Source organism: Mercenaria mercenaria, chromosome 17 (assembly GCF_021730395.1).
Source record: "Mercenaria mercenaria strain notata chromosome 17, MADL_Memer_1, whole genome shotgun sequence".
NCBI classification, from domain to species: Eukaryota; Metazoa; Mollusca; class Bivalvia; order Venerida; family Veneridae; genus Mercenaria; species Mercenaria mercenaria.
In genome coordinates, this window is record NC_069377.1 from 11,518,701 (window position 1) to 11,538,291 (window position 19,591).

General features: G+C 34.2%; 1 protein-coding gene across 1 annotated transcript; it reads left to right on the plus strand.

The window, feature by feature from the left end:
• Positions 1-5,427: 5,427 nt before the first annotated feature.
• On the plus strand, positions 5,428-6,054 carry LOC123535959 (potassium voltage-gated channel protein Shaw-like). The gene has a single exon (XM_045318730.2). The coding sequence runs from the start codon at positions 5,428-5,430 to the stop codon at positions 6,052-6,054; it is 627 nt and encodes a 208-aa protein (XP_045174665.2).
• Positions 6,055-19,591: the final 13,537 nt, after the last annotated feature.

The window sequence follows — 19,591 nt, forward strand, 5'->3', positions numbered from 1 at the left end:
TCGGTTTGATTGAATCCATGAGAGGTAATGAACTATGCAACACCTCTGACACCCCCTAGCACCGGATTTCTATTACAGTATATTTATAGGTTATTAGATTTGTATTGAGAAATATGCATGAGTTCTGCAGCGGAAATATTATTTCGCGAAAGAACGAGTGCATATATCTTGATGCACATCTAATAATTTTTTTATTACAACACTTAAAATTATTGTATAAATGATACAAATTTGTTATTTCGCCTGAGAGATATTGAAAATATCGTCGTTAAAGAACTTTTAAACGAGACGACATACATGAAACTGACGTCACAAAAGACGTAACACACCCGATATGAAATTTGAACGTCAATATCGAAAAATATTGACGTTTCAGGTTCCATTGAAACTTGACGGAGTTATCAAATGTATGTAATAATTAAGTTTACTCCATGCTCACAAAGGATCTGAGAACATAACAACACTTAATACAAGACACATTTTCATATTTAGAAAATTTATTTTTACACCTAGTTGTCATCGCCGTTATATCCAAAGTGTGTCTAAACGGACTGTGCCGAATTGACGGTTTTAATTTCATCATGCCCAAAATAAAACCTAATTAACTAGAACATAGTCTGCTTGTAATCATAACCGTGGCATATTCACTATTGCAATGCCTTAGAGGTCGACCATTTTATATTCCGGGGAAGGAGGGTGCTCATTTGTTTAAATCTTCCTGAATATGGATTTGATTTACTTGAAAAAATATTCTGGCTTCAACATAATGGAAAAAAAAGCTCTTACTCCCAAATCACTGAAAACATATAGGTCTGATTTTTAAAAAAATAGGTTTTTCCATTCCTCTGAAAGCCATATTCTTAGCTTCTGAAACTGCTTTAAGATTTAACATAAAACTCTTTCTCCATCAATAAGGAAGAACAGCATTTCCATCAACGTTTAAATATTAAACACTGCTGAAGAAGAGTGTAAGTTAAATTCAAATGGTGTAGTTTTTACTGCATTATTTCAACCTATACTGTATGCATAGGCATATGGATCAAAAGGTACGAGAGGGGAGCAACATCTTTTGATTGAATATATGTTTCCTTCGTACTGATTATTTTATCCTAAAGCTCACTAGAATTCTGCATCTGACTTTTGAAGTAATCATCAATGGTACCACTTCCTATAAGGGTCTAGCACCCTAATAAGAATTCCTACTCATTTCTTTCAACTTAGAATTAAAATTTTGGTATACCCAAATTTCATTTTTTTCCAGGCGAAGACCCCCGTACCCCTGTTATAGAAAAGGTTTCAACACTTTTTAAAAAATAAGATGGCCATATCATTATAAACAGTTCTAAAACAGATCAACCAAAAATGAAATAACAATATTTATATGTTTTATCCCTTTGTATTAAAAGATATCAGGTAATATACACACTTTTCTTTCTGGTAAAAAAAAGGAAGAACACCTGATGACAGAAATTTGTGTCTCTCATAACTTAGCGTTTAAAATACCAAAACTTGGCAGGTTGGATTTCCTCCTACCCAAACTTCCCAACCCCAGGGCACAAGTTTGAAAACCCCTACACCCTGGTGTACTGTGTATATACTATTTGATTCCGGAATGCACCCAACGCGCCAACCTAAATAAACGGCAAGCATATAATTTGGAAAGCCTACAGTTCAGATCTCAAAGCACTTTCAAATAATTTTTCTTCTCGCTACGCTCACAAACCTGGTCTAAGTAGTTCTATATTAAGCTGAAGTTCAGGAGACCTACTTTCACTTAGTTACTGTGAAATCATTTTATTCGCGTAGGACGAATTTTCGCGTATTTCGCGTTAGGACCGATGAGCGAATTTAAGACCGCGCTAATATTATTTTTTAATTTTATTTTTTCATTTATAAATTGAAAATGCGCGAATTAAAGCCCGCGTCCTTTTTCACGTTTGCGCGAAATTTCATGCCAGCGAATTTAAATGATTTCACAGTATACAGTCAAGATATTTTGCAAGCCCGCCCGCTTAGCTCAGTAGGGAGAGCGTTGGTCTACGAATCGCGGGATCGCGAGTTTGATCCCCGGGTGGGGCGTATGTTCTCCTTGACGGTTTGATAAAAGATACTTTGTCTGACATCATTCGTCCTCCACCTCTGATAGTTCATGTGGGGAAGTTGGCAGTTAATTGCGGAGAACAGGTTTGTACTGGTACAGAATCCAGGAACACTGGTTAGCTTAACTGTCCGCCGTTACATGACTGAAATACTGTTGAAAAACGGCGTTAAACCCAAAACAAACAAACAAACAAACAAGATATTTTGCTTCTTCCCCTTTTCTCTACCACCAGACTACTTGAATATTGCATTAAGTCTAAATATTTATGACATTTGCTTTAAATTACCTAAAAGCAATCTTAAAGATATATGGATGAACTTTATCAGACACTTCTGCTTGAATTTAAATCAGAAAAGCCACACAAATATGCATAGTTTATCTATATGCATAATTATCTATTAGGTCCAAAGACCTTGGCCACCTAATGATTTTCACAGGCATAATTTATATTTATTATCATATCAATAATTCCAAAAGGGGAGATTATATCTTTAAATATACATCAAAATGCACCAGAGTTAGATGTACAATTCCCCTAATTAATCCCTCAATATCCATTTTGGCTGGCTATGCCCCTTATGGCTCATTCATCTTTTAGGTAACAATTAGATAGTTTATATACATATGTGTATGTACAAAAATAGTAGATTTTTAACTCTTAGCCTGCTGGCGGCAGATGATTCTGCCTTTGCGACCAGTGCAGACCAAGATCAGCCTGCACATCCGTGCAGTCTGATCATGGTCTGCACTGTTCGCTATTCAGTCAGTGAATTTTCAGTGAAAACCCCTTTGAGTAATAAGTGGCATTGTCCAAATTGAAAGATGGACCAGTCCATTATAGAAATATAGCAGGTTAAGGGTTAACCATTTCGCTTATAAAAGTCTACGACTGTGCTCAAAATTGTAGTGCTCAATGACACTTGCATTTAGCTATATCACGTGTACTTAAATCAATTAGCAATACATCTTATCTATTCTCTTTTTTTAGCTCACCTGTCACGTAGTGACAGGGTGAGCTTTTGTGATCGCCCTTTGTCCGTCGCCGTCCGTCCGTCCGTCCACAATTTCCTTGTGAACACGATAGAGATCACATTTTGTGTTTGATTTTTATCAAACTTGCACACAACTTGTACGGGCATACTATCTCGGTTCCTTTCAAAAATTGGACAGGTCCCATTTTGGGTTGCAGAGTTATGGTCCCTTAAAAGGCCAAATTTTGCTATTTTGTCTTTTGCAGCCATATAGAGACTTCATTTATAGTTTGATTTGATACAAACTTGCAAAATAACTCTTACCCTAACCCTAACCCATCAGATCCAATCATAGTTTCTAGAGTTATGGCCCCTGAAGTAACATTGAAAGTACCAAAATATGTTAAATTTTACCTTGTGAACACGATGGGTGCCACATTTTGCATTCAGCTTTAAAAAATCATGCACACAACTTAAATCATAATAAGATATTGGTTCCCATAGCTTGAAAGTCAAGGTCACACATTGAGGTCAAGGTCAGCACTTATCCATTAAATGGTTATATCCCAGCAACTATTGACGGTATTGGTTTTGAAACTTAAAGTATGTCCTTATGTAGTTTCATATCTGATAACCCCTCCAGATTTTAATCAAAATGGATTTATCTCAGTAAGTACTTATAGGACTCACTATTTCATTATTCTCATTAGTTGGATTGAGACAATCAGGGTAGATAACTAAGGACTGATTTTATTACCTCCCTTTGTTTCAAATTAAAATGGGTATATCTCCGTAACAAATGAAGATACTGATACGAAATTTCATTTATGCCATCAGATGGACATGGGCAATCACTGTAGATACATATTGACTGAATTTATGACAATTTACCTCTCTTTATATTTTATATAAATGAATATACCTTAGCAACTTCTAATGAGATTGGTTTGAAATGTTATTTATGTCTTCCATTGTAAGAAATAGTCATGTTAAAAAACTCTCGACTGAACGTTTATCAATATGAATACTTTTCTAGTACATATATTGTTGTAAAGGCTTGTACTCTGTATCTTCTTCATGCATATACCAATATATGATTCCCTCCCCTGATTTTAATAAAAATGGATTTATCTCAGTAAGAACTTATAGGACTCATTTGAAATTACATTATTGTCATTAGTTGGACTGAGACAACCAGGTTAGATAACCATGTCAAATTACCTCCCTTTGTTTCAAATTAAAATGGGTATATCTCAGTAACCAATGAAGATACTGATTTGAAATTTCATTTATTCCATCAGATGACTCGGACAATCAGGGTAGATAACTTTTGACCGACTTTATGACAATTTACCTCCCTTAAATATTATGTAAATATTTATCCTGATGATATTTAATGTGTATGCCTATGTGATCTATGCCAAAACTTGATCTTATCATTAAGAGCAATGATACTCAGGTGAGCGATATAGGGCCATCATGGCCCTCTTGTTATTTCATCACATATATCATACAAATTTTACGCTAACATTTGCGAAACTAATTTACCCTAATAGAAGTAGACGAAGAAGGTGATGATAAGGATGCATTTGATGACGACAATGATGATGATGATGATTGTTTTATCATTATTATATTTGTGTCTGTGTTTTATCAAAGCTGGGATTCAAGCTAAGCCCCTATCAGATTGTTGTCACTTTCATTATTATTATCGTTAATTTAAGTATTATTATTAGTATTATCATACAGGTCTTGTTTATAGATCTATCATACGGATTGGTTGTACTTTCTCACCTCATAAAACTCCCGGGAAGTGTCAATGAAATGGATGTATTCATTATGCGCGACGTATAAAGCTCCCCAGGGAGCGTTACTAGGAGGGAGCGTTATACGCTTATACAAAGCTCTTTTATCTAACATTACATTACTGATCATTGGTCGAAATATGTATTTTGTAAAAATATACGAGTATCTAACTTAAAAATTAATGAAAATGATTCAGTCTACTATGAAGTGGACAGGAAATCTATAACAAAATAAATTCCAGTTTTATATATTTATCTCTCAGTTCAACACTTGAATAGGATCTAATTACAATGTCCTAAAAATTAAACCATTTAAATACATATTGGATAACTGCCCTTTACTTCTTAATGGATGTTGAATGAATTGTAAATAGAATTATCGATTATTTAACGCAAATATGGAAAGTACGGTAGAAAAAGACTTAACTAGTTGATGTGAACACAGAAACATGCGCACAACTCTTTAACGCAAATATGGAAAGTACGGTAGAAATAGACTTAACTAGTTGATGTGAACACAGAAACATGCGCACAACTCTTTAACGCAAATATGGAAAGTACGGTAGAAAAAGACTTAACTGTGAACACAGAAACATGCGCACAACTCTTTAAAGCAACTATGGAAAGTACGGTAGAAATAGATTTGAGCGGAATAATTTTTAAAACGAAACGTTCAACACTTAAAGCCATCAATGGGAGTTATCTATCAAAGCTGAAAGACACAGTGAATAAATATTATTTTGACAAAGATCCAACGTTGTTTCGGCACATATTAAACGCTCATAGGGATGGGACTGTTCATGTTCCAAGGGATGTTTGCCCAATGTTATTTAAGAAAGAATTGCTGTTCTGGAACATTCCATTATCTCTAGTTGCTCCCTGTTGTTGGAAGTATTTGTATGAAGCGGAGTCGGATGTGGAAACATTCAAAATTCTCCTACAGGGAGAAAACAAGTATGATTCTCAGAATAAGGTTGATGAAGCTCAAGTTTGCATCAAACAGGCCATATTTGCCGGAGATAGCAAGACTGATTCAGACGTAACTGAAGATGGTAACAAAAACCAGATCGGAAATAAGCAGACTACAGCCTCCAGGGTCTGGCTTTTCCTAGAAGAACCCGGGTCCTCAGCGGCTGCCAAAGTATTTACAGTGTTGTATTACATCAATATGAATTAAGATATGAAAATATGAAATTGTCTTATGATTGGGTACCTGATGTTTAACATTTTTTCTACTATGTATTTGAAAATACTACTAAACCATTTAATTTTTTCTTTTCTATCTCTTACCATTTTTAAGTATTTGACGGTATAATCAAGACTTTGTTTTGGATAGTATCGTCATATGTTAAATGTTAAAAGAAATTTGCTTGTTAAATATATCTTGTAACTTTGCCGTCGAAAATGTACTCTCAGTAATTTTAAAGAAATTGGTAATATATTTGAGTTTTCTTATATGAAACTGTTTAGTAAGTGCAAGTAATGGTATTTTTGAAAAAGTACAAATGTGCTTAGAATTTACATTATTGTATTCAGAATTTCTAAATTTCAAAAGTGAAGAAACTTTTGCATTTAAGGCCACTCCAATTTGATTAATAGTTGTCCGGAAAAAAATAAAAAGTGGAGTAAGCAAGCGAACTTTATTTTTTCTCTTGCTCTTGACTTTTTGAAATGCATGTACATTTGTCATGGAGCATGCGGGATATTTATCATATTTTTTTCTATTTTAACTCTCTTAATGTCATGTTTTCACATAAACCACTTTGTGTACGAAAGTGGTATCTTTATAGATAGTCAGTAAAAATCCTTTAATCTACGTACATAAACTGTTCGAGGTATAACTTTACAGATTCTGTGTTTGGAATGTAAGCCACATCTGTTCTCAATAGTGCTAGACATTTGTGAAATAATTGTACACTTCCTGTGAAAAGTATAAAACTTGGCATGATTGTAGATGGATGTATTGTCCTTTTGGCTGGGAACAGGCTGTAAATATTCAAAATGGCTGCCAAAATATGCTATAGCATTGTACACATGGCGAGTAATATCTAAAAAAAATGTGCAGAAAGTAATATTTAAATACAAATAAGCTCTATATGCAAACAGAAAAAGGTCCAATATGGCGGCCTAATCCAAGGTAGTCACCATAAAATCATTTTTCCATGAAAATCGCTCTTCAAATTGACGAACTGTGCGAAAATTATTAAATGTTGCATAGTACTTGTAGAATATATATTTGTGAAGTACACAAATGTTACGCTAACAGTGGATAAACAAATTCAATATGGCCAATAAAATTCAAGATAGCTGCCACAAAATATTGTTCCACGAAAATTGTTCATCACTTGGTCATACTGTGTGAAAAATTTGAAACGTTGCATGGTAGTATACATATTTGTATAATACGCTCCTCAAACAATTGTAAAACTGACATTGAATAAATCAATCTAATATGGTCAATAAGATTCAAGATGGCCGCCATAAAATATTTTTTCCATGAAAATCTTGCGTCAGGTGGGCATATTGTTTGAATATTGTGAAATGTTGCATGATAGTATATAGATTTGTAAAATATGTTCACACTCAATTTAACTCTTTCATTGGGTAAATAAGTCAATGAATATGACCAGTGATATCAAAGATGATGGCCACAAAACAATCAGAAGGAATGGATTTATTACGGAATCTCGTATATTTACAAAAGTCATAGGAATTTGCATTGGATTAATTATCCACATACAGCCCTGATTGCTGATGTTGGTATATGTTGTTCTTCTGTCGTTGACTGACCCTAGATTTAACCTGCTCTTTTAGTTTAAACCTGTTTCATTCCAGCAATTAATGAAACATTTACGGACAAATGACAATGCTTAGTACCCATCTCTTGTCGAAATAAGGCTGCCAATGTAGACAAATCTGATGTCCCTTATGTGTTAACAGCTGTGTTAACAGCTCCATTATGACAGTATTGTCACAATAATTCTGTTGCACATGTTCTGTCATACGAAAGATCAACAAACCTCTAAATTACATTACCCTGGGAAGTCGCCAATGCCACATTGTAAGCCCCGGTGTTACTTTCAAGGGAAATACTGGTTTCTTCCATTTTTCACAAAAGAAGAATGGGATCTGATCAAAACTAGCTTTGAGAATATCCTACAAGTAGATTTCCCATACAATGTCACACCTGTTGAGAATTCTTGGAAGAAACTTTACATGTATGGTTCAAAGTATCTATGATGAATACTCAATGAACGCTTTAGTGCGACCCGTTTTCAGTCTGTTCAAAATTGCAGCCACATCCAATAATACTGCAATAATTATGGATGCTTTAGTTGACGTGACACTGAGTGTCTCGTAGACTGATTCTCAAGTGTTGACAGTATTTCTAGAATTGTTTCTGACCACAAATTACCCGACGTGGTGAGAACCGGAAATGAATTTTAATTTTTCAGTTAACTTGGCAGAATGTAGAAAATTTACGAAACATGTCAGGATTCTTTTCTGAAAGGATGACAACGTCTCAGATGTCAACGGGTAACCTAACCTTATTGAACAGTTTGGTGTGGACAAATGTAAAAAATAACGTGGTGTCTACTGATTCAGAGTCCGAACGTATGGTGTACAGTCCATCTACTATCGTCTAGCAGGTCACAAATAGTCTTCCATGCGGCTATCTTTATATAAAATCCACAAAACCTTATTCTCATCATATGTCATTGGCCTATTCCGCTTTATCTGTTTGGCGATTGCATACAGAGGCTGTTCGTATGTCGTAACTGGAGTCTAGTGGAGACTGTGGCGGTGGGAAGTAGCCTTGATAATTTACATTGAGTGGTAAAACTCCTCTATAAAGTCTCCATTACTGTGATTCAGGTTTGCAGGACATTGCATTGGATATTTGGCAGTTTCTGTGCATATAAGACAAAACCTTATTTTAATACATTACTGATCTTGCGAGCTTACATCTTACATGCTTATTCATTAGCAGAAGCCAAGCATTATACAGCTGTTAATTTTTCCTATTGTAAATGTCATATTGCAAGACTATTATGCCGTAGTGATAAAATTTGTAAGATCTTTTGTACGCATAGAATACAATCAAGCAATAGTGCAACTCCCCTCACGCCACCTAGCATTGGCTTTAGCGAAATTCTATAGATATTGATTGTTTTCCATGATCCTAAAGAACCATAAATATAACAACACTGAATCCACGCCTAAAAGCTAGCCATGTTATAACCATTGTTTTATGCTGAAAGAAAATGTAAATAGTTCTAGGCTATGGATTAGTAATTTCAGTAATATAACAATACATAGCAGCAGTTGGGTAAATTGTTTACAAATTAGTGGGTATGTAAGTAGCAGAAATTAAGGATTGCTTATACACAAAACAATAATTTGACAATAGCACAAATTCAGTATTTAATAGTACTTAATAGTTCTTTCAAATTCATACATTTACAAAGTGTATTTTATTGTGCAAATTAAATTGATCTGGATATTAAAAAGTGTAGTTTACAACTTTTATTTACCTTTAATACACATCTGTACTGGAAATTGTATCTGTTAGTAAATTATCTCAACTATACATCTGTGTCCGTGTTGCAAAGATCTTTTTTACTTTTCGTCTGAGCTTTGAAAACAAGCTAATATCAATATAAAACAGTTTTCTCTTTTACTATATGCACTGTACACTAACATATGCATTATTGACCTTACATGTATCTGCTATATACCTATCTGAGCCAACTGTTGCACAATTCTTTGTAATCTCATATTGAGAAAACATTTATTATTATGAACAAAATTTTAACAAAAAAGAATGAGTTGGTTAAATAATACATTATGCTAATTTGAATTGTTTTGCAGTCAATTTCAGATCTTTGTCCTTTGACATTTTAGGTACTGTTTTAACTTACAGCTGAAATTAAAACAGGGGATGGTGGTGGTGTGTGTGGGTAGTGTCAAGTAACACAGGGTAAGATAATGTGTATTTTCAGTCCGGATAATATCTATAACATGGCTGGTATACTTTAGAAAAGACAGCCAAGAGTCAGTAGTGAACCTATAAATAGGTTCATAGTGCTGGCCAGCTTGGAATATAATGACTATAATGGTTTTTGTCTCAATATGATTGTCTTGATTATATAAGGGTATTTATATTATATATATGACTGTTCCAAGTAACATCATTTTACGTTATGTAATCAATTATTTCGCCATTTTCAAATAAAAGATGATTTTGGCGGCCATCTTAGATTTTGGCGGCCATATTGATTTTTCAATATAAATCGAAAACTTATTCAAAGCGTAGTATATATTCCACTATTATTCCAAAGCTTTTTTACAGGATACACTCACTTGTTTTGCCATTTTCTTAGTTAACTGAATTATTGCGGCCATCTTGGATTTTGGCGGCCATCTTGGATTTCCACAAACCGCTTCCCAGTCTTAAATAAAGCTTATAATATTTATGTACTACCGCTTTACGCACAAGGTGCACAATTCGCCCCTTTTTAAGCACGGATTTCTTGTACTACAAAGTCGCCAGTTAAGATTAGATGCATTACTGTTGGTATGGTTAAAAAAGATCATTTGTGAGTTTCAGCCATTTTTGCTGACTGATTGTTTGCTTTAACAGGTACAATCATAGTAACTAGGAATGACTGAAGCTCAAAAATATTTACATTGTACGAGAGGCATTCAATAAATACCCGGAAAAGTGCTCTCATTTGATCACGTATTATCAAAAATGAATGAAACTGCTATATAATGTAGACCAGGGAATATTAAGTTGATATGTCGAAATTATAATTTCTTTTGATAAATAATAAGTAAATTGTTTGTCTCCATGGCAATGTCATGTAACGTCATCCGGTCCAATTTTGTCTCTTTTTCTACTTTCCGTGCGCTGAAACATTACTTGCCACTTTCCTATTTCTAAAGCTACCTTTTCTTAAATTAGATAAATATTGATTAGAAGTATAAGCGTTCCGAATATAACATCAAATTATAAATGTGACATCATTAAAATGTTTGGCAGGCATTTGCATTGGTCATCGCTTGAGAATAGTGTTGAACGAAGACATCGGATAACATTTTGTGCTATGAATCGAAAATCAAGGAAATGCTTTGCTGCAAAAGGTTAAAGGGACAAAATTTCATTAGTGGAACGTGCCTTTGAACATGGTCGAGAAAATATTGTTGATGACTCGTGGTACGGACAAGAAAAAATAACGTTCAGACACGTTTACTAAACTAAAGAGACACTTGATACAGCATAACAGTTCATTGTCGCATTTCATCAATACGATAGGAACATTATATGAACAGTATTTATTTTTCAGTCGTAGGAAGGTTTAGAAAATGCATTTTATGGCAATAATCTTTGATTAATTGTGCGATATGACAGCGTCATTATGACGCTAGGCCGCTTATGAGGTTGTGGCGTTACTTAGGAGACATGTTCAAAGATTTGTTATTTAAGAATTCGCATTCATTATGTTCATATTCGTCATATTTTCAAATTTTAGCGGGACCAGAAATAAAAATATGAGGACATTTCGGGTATTTTGAACACCCCTCGTACAACTCCATGCAATACTTTATAGCGTTAAAAACTGTTAAAATATTGTGACTATTTTTAACATTACAAAACTAATTGTCTACAGCTCTTACTGATTGAATCCAGTGTAAATTGTGCAGAAAGACGATTTCAATTTGCAATAACGTATACTCTCTTGAATACATCACAGTGTTCCATCAGCCCATTTCAACCTGTCAAAGCCTATTACTGGAGTCTAAGGTTGAATATTCGGTGCACCATTTTTTACAAATATTTTCATTCATTTTTCTGTCAATTTACGGTATATATTTTTAAAGAAATGCCTAAACTTAAGTGACATGTTTCTCAATATGAAGTAATTTTTCTGTTACATTTTGAAAACATATAATGACTGGATCTACTCAATAGATAGTATGTTCTGAAAAGAATATTAATTAGGGCAGTTTAAGTAAATTGTTTCAAAATCTGATATTGCTAACTTCTGAGAGAATAGAAACAAGCCAAAACCCACTAAGGGACAGTTCTTAATAGCTTGTGTCGCTTTCAGTGAAATCGGAGTTTATAACCTGTTCCCTGATCACTTTGCTGTTATTGAACCGCACAATTAATTGTTTTCTGTTCATACGCGGGTGATTTTTTGTGGTTGTTCCAGTGAACTATAACTCGATTTTGCATGGCCTAACAAACAGTTTGATTTATCAATTCTATAAAAAGAAGTTTTTCTTAGTGTTCTCCCATTCCAAAGACCTAACGGAAAAATATATACTATTCATAATACCATTAAGCGTTAAAAAGATATTGACGAAGATCGATGTTACGGTATATGCTAATCAAACAGTAAGATTTTTTAGCACTCGAAAAGAAACCTTACTTTAATTTCACGTTGCATAGTATCTAATTTTACATCTCGTACTATTTTATGTTTCAGATATGGTGTTTCTTCTACATTTTTATAGTCATCCTTAGCGTCGTTGTGTACATCATATGGCTGGATCCTTCAGTAAGAGTATCACAATACCTTACGAAGAACCCTAATGGCGACGTGTTAGCTAACCAGACAATATATGATCTTTTTGTATACATATTCAACGAGAAGATAGTGTTATTAGCAGGCACTGATCCACACCCTGCGTTACTTGGTCTAGATATCTTCTGTGTGGTGTTTTTCATTCTTGAGACGCTGGTCCATTTCAGCATGTGTCCTGATAAACGGAAATATTTCTTAAACGCGTACCACTTACTGAAAATTTTTCTGTGCATTTCCATGATAATTTCTACGTATTTTGAATGCAGAAAAGATTTACTAGATGAACATGACTTAAGGGTTGGCAAGTTATATTACGCTTTCAAAAGTTGTTACGCCCTCAGACTTCTACTGATATTTAGACTTCACAAAATATACAACGGGTTACACATAATGGTTTTATCACTTAGATATAGTGTCAAAGAATTGCTGCTCCTAGGGTTTTCATTTTTGATTGCAGTCGTCGTTTATGGTTGCCTAATATTCTCAGCCGAGATAGAAACGGATATGTTTCCAAGTACACAAATTGCGATGTGGTGGTCTCTTATCACCATGACAACGATTGGATACGGCGATTTTTATCCAACCACAACATGGGGCTATGTTGTAGGCATAGTGTGTGCTATAAATGGACTGATTGTACTAGCCTTACCAATTGCTGCCATTGCCTCGACATTTAGCAGTTTATATTCCAGAAATGCTGACTTTCAGAAGCATATGACTGAAGTGAGGAAACAAAAACAGATACTATGCATGGAAAAAGAAACTTACAAAGCACTGTGAGACCCTTGAAACAGTACAAACAGCAGAAATTCTGAAGGGAAAGTAGTTTTTCCTAATATATTATGGCGGGCATATAGCGACCTGTTTCACAAATCAACTTAAGTGAGGTGTGAAGTGTTTCACAAAAGTGTCCTTTTAAGTAGTTACATTCTAACTGTTCGGCTATTCCAAGGACCAGAGTCGGCCGAACGAAAATGAAATAGTTATTGAGACAATGTTAGTTACAGCCTATTAAACAAATACATGTATGTTTCATATATTAACTTAGGAGATAACTTTGAATGAATCTTGGTGAAACGTATTTATGTCCTAATATCTAAGAATCTTTAAACATATTGAAATATATCCTTTCTTGGTGGGGGTAGTGGTGGGGGGATGGTTAACACAATTATAGGTCATATGGCGACTTTCCAGCCTTGATGGTGGAGGAAGACCCAAGGTGCCACTCCGTGCATTCCTTCATCACGAGCGGGCACCTGGGTAGGACAAATGACCTTCCATAAGCCAGCTGGATGGCTTCCTCATGTTATATATCTAAATTATTCCAAAACAAATTTACTTGATATATTTTGGGTAAGCTAGTAAATACAGCTACATGACCGTGAAAGCATACTAATTTATATTATATACATTTTTGCAAATCAAAGGAAACGCTTGGATAACGAATGAAAACAATATTCATGTAGAATTCACGTTACATATCAACACACGACTTGTTTAAAGAGACTCGTAAATAAATGGTTTATCTCTGTTTCTAAACAGAATTCACGTAAATATGTGAGAAAAGCTCTTTTTAAATGTTATAGTTATTGTATTGCTTTTATGCATTTTCAAACTGAAAATGTTTTTCGGTATAAATTTCAGCAGTACAATAATAATAATTATGGAGTAAGACATTATCAATGTCATTCTGATATTCAGAATGTTGTTCATGCATGACGGTATTCTTTGTAAATTTTATCATGATCTGAAACCTTCATTTGTACTTGTTAGCAACATTAAAGTATATTTTGTGATTCTAAATTATTATAATTATTGTTTTATTTCAGCTAAAGTCACAGTGTTAATGCATGAGAAATGTCCAATGCTTTTGATTATTTAAAAGGCATTTAATTATTTTTTGTTTTGCTTAAACTGTTTGACTGAATATATGCATGGTCATATTTCATCAAATGATCGGCTAGAAATATGTATTTCGACAGTACAATACCTGGATCAAGCAGTACACTACATACATATACTCAGTAACTGATAGAATTCAGTAAATTAGAAATGTGTTAAATATTTGTTTTAGGAAGTGGCATTCCTAAAGTTTCTAAAGTTAAATTTATTACGTATTATTTCAGAAGATAGTTTTATACCTTTGTGTTCTTCCGGGTGTATTTACACTGCTCGATAAGGCACTTGCAGATGAGGTCATGTATATAGCTGTCATAGGCTATATGGGATACTATTGATGTAAAATGAATTTGTGTCTGGGCAAATATGAAAGATATATCATTTCAGAATAGAAATCTATTATATATTTAACTCTGCGCCCATGTCCATATTGAGTTTAAACTAATATATATTCATGAAAGGTTACAGAAAATTTGCAGTTTAAAATCATGTATCTTTGTATTTGTAGGCTTCTTGATTATTTTTTTTTCAGATATGACAAGCATAACCATTTTGCTTCATGTTTACTAATATATTCAAAAGCATGGCTCACCGCAATAACTATTAAAGTTCTTAAAGTTTTTAAGACCCATTTCAGAAAAACCCGATGTGACCGGCCACCTGCCATTGTTCGACATAAGTTTAACAACAGTTTTTCTACACTCATCCCTTTTCCTTGTGTTATGTTTTTAATGCATTGACATTAATATCAAGTGAAAATCTGTAAATATAAATTTTTTGCTGTATGACCCTAAATGTCCATTTAAGGTAGTTCTGCACGTTAGATAAACCGGAAGTGATGGCGTAACGTCATTTGTCCGGAAAACGTAGAATAAAGACTGGATTCGGCTTACGGAAATGAAAATCATTTTATGAATTAATCGCAACCAGCGAGTAAATTTATTACAATGACACTGCTGCTATATTTCTAAAGTAAAACATATCACATGTTTTTTATTATTCAAAATAATGTCTTAAAATTAGCGCGAAATGTCCGGTTTACTTTAATCATGGTCAGATATCTCAAAAATAAGCACACGGACCTATACATTTTATTTCATTAAATTATAGGCCATGCCATTATTTACAACTGTGAGAAGTTTCATCAAAATCTACATTGTAGAAAAGTTTCTATTCGCGAAAATGTTACGAAAATTATGATTTTCCCATAGACTCCCATTATGAAATATTGCTTGAGGTCCATATTTTTCAAAACAGTCTAGCAAAAAATCAAGCACACGACCCTATCTTTTTTATTTGCTTAATTTTCTAGGTATATTCTGAAGTTTTGAAAAATCAGAGTTTAATCAAATTTTACATTGTAGAAAAAAATTCGATCCAAACGTGCAGAACTACCTTAATACCATATTTTTTAAATTTATTGTAGACCTATTAATAATTGTTGGCTACTTATGACTTGATATTACAAAGACAATTATCCTCACCCACAATATAAATTATTGTTATGTACACTAGATTAATCAAAGGTTTTGAAAAAACCTCTAAGTTATATACAGGTGAAAAGTTTCACATAAGCAGAAAGGTTTCTGTCCTGCCAATGCTGTATGTAATTTATATGTAGCGTGCGTGTATGTGTGTGTGTGCGTGTGTGTATGCGTGTGTGTGTGTGTGTGGGTGTGTGTGTGTGTGTGTGTGTGTTTTCGGGTTTAACGACTTTTTCAACAATTTTCACTCATATAAACGACGGTGTCTACTTGTAGCAGTGAGCACAAAGCCCAACCTTATAGTGCTGCCTCACTGGAATGTCACGCCTTAGACACGTGGCATGATACCCCACCCAGTCACATTATACTGACACCGGGCTGACCAGTCCTAGCACTATCCTCTTAATGCTGAGCGCCAAGCGAGGAAGCTACTAGTACCATTTTACGTCTTTGGTATGACGCTGCCGGGGATCAAACCCTAGACCTCCCGTACTCGAAGCGGACGCTCTACCACTAGGCTACCGAGGTGGTATATATATCTATTGTAACTGTGCGGTTTTTACTACATTATTTCAATGTATGATCAATAAGCTATACTATATACATAGGCATTAGGGCCAAGAGGTGTTGCTTTTCGAACTGCTTTTAGATTTAACATAAAAACTCTTTCTTTATCAATAATGAAGAAATAACATTTACATCAACGTTTAAACATTTAACACTGCTGAAGAACAAATTAAGTTTAATTTAAATAGTGTAGTTTTTACTGTCAACGTACGATCAATAACCTATACTATATATATAGGCTTTAGGGCCAAGAGGTAAGGGAGGGGAGCACCAGCTTTTGATCGTTTATATGTTTCCTTCGTACTGATAAGAATATACAGATTATTTTTTCCTAAAAGCTCAAACTAGAATTCTGCAGCTGACTTTTGAAACAATCACCAATTGTACCACATCCTAAAAGGGTCTAGCACCCTAATAAAAATTCCTACTCAAATGTTTTTTCAAGGATAACTGGACATAATAATACTTAAACCTAGAATAGGCGATCGCTATATTTTTAGTGTTAAAATCCTCTTAAAACTAAGGATTTGGTATACACAATTTTCAAAATTTTCCAGGCGAAGACCACCGTACCCCTCTTATAGAGAAAGGTTTCAACACTTTTTTGAAAATAAGATGGCATTTCATCAGAATAAGTTCTCAAACTGATAAACCAAAAATTAAAGTACAATATCTAGGATTTTTTATCTCTTTGTAATAAAAGTATCAGTTAATATACAAACTTTTTTTCCGGTAAAAATAAAAAGAAGAACTCCTTTCTCTCAAAACTTAGCGTTTAAAATACCAAAACTTGGCAGGTTGGAGTTCCCCCTACCTCAATCTCCCCAACCCTATGCCCTAACTTTGAAAACTCCTACAGCCTGGTATACTGTGTATAACTTTTTGATTCCGGGATGAACCCAACGCGCCAACCTAAATAACGGCAAGCGTATAATTTGGAAAGCCTACAGTTCAGACCTCAGAGCACTTTAAAAGAAATTTTCTTCTCGCTACGCTCACAAACCTGATCTAATTGGTTCAATATTAAGCTGTGTCAGAATAATTCGTATATTTGATATATTGATAAAGTTACACAAAGGCAAAGATAGTGCTTGACTCCCTTTTCATGCTATCATTGCTATAATTATTGTTGAATTGTTGTTAATAATAGAATCTGGGCCATTTGTAGCTGATTTAGGTTCATTATATCGATGGCTGGATCCCAGCATCACACATTATGCCATAAACAATAGTTACCAGATATTTGATAGAGCAAGTACACGTTGTAAAATACTATGTATAAATTTGGACCAATCAGAAACAAGTTCTATAAATAGCACCAATCAAAGCTCACGTCTGCTAAGGTATAAATAGGTAGATGGATGATAGAAAGATCATTCTGTATCCAGCGATAGAAGAAGACATATCGAGGATTCAACTAATAATCTATCCCAGTACCTTGATAAGGAAGTTATTGCAACTACACTGTAAGGGTGGATAAATTATTGAAAAGAAGACGTTTGAAGTTCATAGACTAAAGAAGAGTTGAAGAATTTCAACAAGGTTTCGAGCTTTAGGACCAGCGGATAGGAGTTTTACCTTAGGGGTAGTTAAATGCTATAGACAATAGCAAATATAGGCTGAGCATCGGAAAGCTGAGGTGGAGACATAGGTTTTGGTGATCTACTGAGAAAGTAGGAGAGTTCCAGCTTATAGACGAGGTTCAGAGTTTTTGGGGAAGTACAGCCAAGGCATCAGGGTTATACCTATATGGTAGTTGAATGCATAAGTGATAGCATATAGGCTCTGAGCATCCAGGAGTCAGGGCAATCTTAATGAGTTGCAGCTTTAATTAAGAGGACATAGGCTGACCTTCTATGCGATAGGACTCGTACGTTGTTGTTCAAAGACATTGTCTGAAGGAAACTTCGACACAAAGACCAGTCAAGTATAGTATCTCCAACCTGTAGGAGTTTAAGCTGCTGATTTTGAGTTGAAGGTTGATAGTTGAAATATTGAATGATTTTTCCTGATCCCTGAAATTATCTAGCTCATAATTGAAATCATTTACGAATCGTTGGTACACGAATTATTTAGGCAAGGTAGCCAGAGGAAAGTTTTATATACGAGATATTTGGTCTCACCAGCTTTACGTTTTAACAAAGGACATTCTGCATCGTTTGTCAGCTAGTCTAAGACAAAGTAACCTTAGCGATTGGACCCATTTCATTGTTCAAGATACTAAAGGCGTAGGCACTTTCCTGGGTGATATAATCCGTATCCTGACAAGCTGAAGTCCAGGATACCTACATTCTCTCAGTAATACAAGATACTTTGCTTCTTCTTCCTTTCTCTGCCACCAGACTACTTGAACATTGCATTAAGTCTAAATATTTGTGACATTTGCTTTACATTACCAAACAGTAATAATAAAGAGATATAGGAATTCCAAAAGGGCAAATTATTTCTTTGAATACACATCAAAATACACGCATGTACAATTCTACTTATTTATGAACCCCCCTAATTTATCCCTCAACATCCATTTTGGCTGGCTATGCCCCTTATGGCTCATTTTAAAATCTTTTAGGTAACAATCATATAGTTTAGATTTAGTGTTTGTACATAAATAGCAGTGCTTATAAGAGTCTACGACTCTAAATTGGGAAGTTACATAGTGTTTGTTTCAAACAGCTTCATATTAAAAAATATCAATGACACTTGCATTTAGCTGTATCACATGTACTTAAAATTAATTACGCAATACATCTTGTCTATTCTCTTTTTTTTTATTTCCTAACATACCATTAAAATGTTACGCTAACATTTGCGAAACTAATTTACCCTTATAGAAATAGACGAAGATGATGATGATAATGATGCTTTTGATGACGACAACGACGATAATGATGATTGTTTTATTATTATTACATTTGTGTCTTGTTTGTATCAAAGCTGGGATTCAAACTACGCCTCTATCGGATTATTATCATCTTCATTATTATTATCATTATTTTTAAGTATTATTATTAGAATTATGATACAGGTTTTGTTTATAGATGTTCATACGGATTTGTTGTACTTTCTTCCCTCATAAAGCTCCCGGGGAGTGTTAATCAAATGGATGTATCAATTTATAATGCACGACGTATAAAGGAGCGTGTTATACGGTCATACAAAGCTCTTTTAT

Excerpts from the sequence above, each read along its gene's own strand:
- LOC123535959 (XM_045318730.2), top strand. The coding sequence starts at position 5,428 with ATGGAAAGTACGGTAGAAAAAGACTTAACTGTGAACACAGAAACATGC.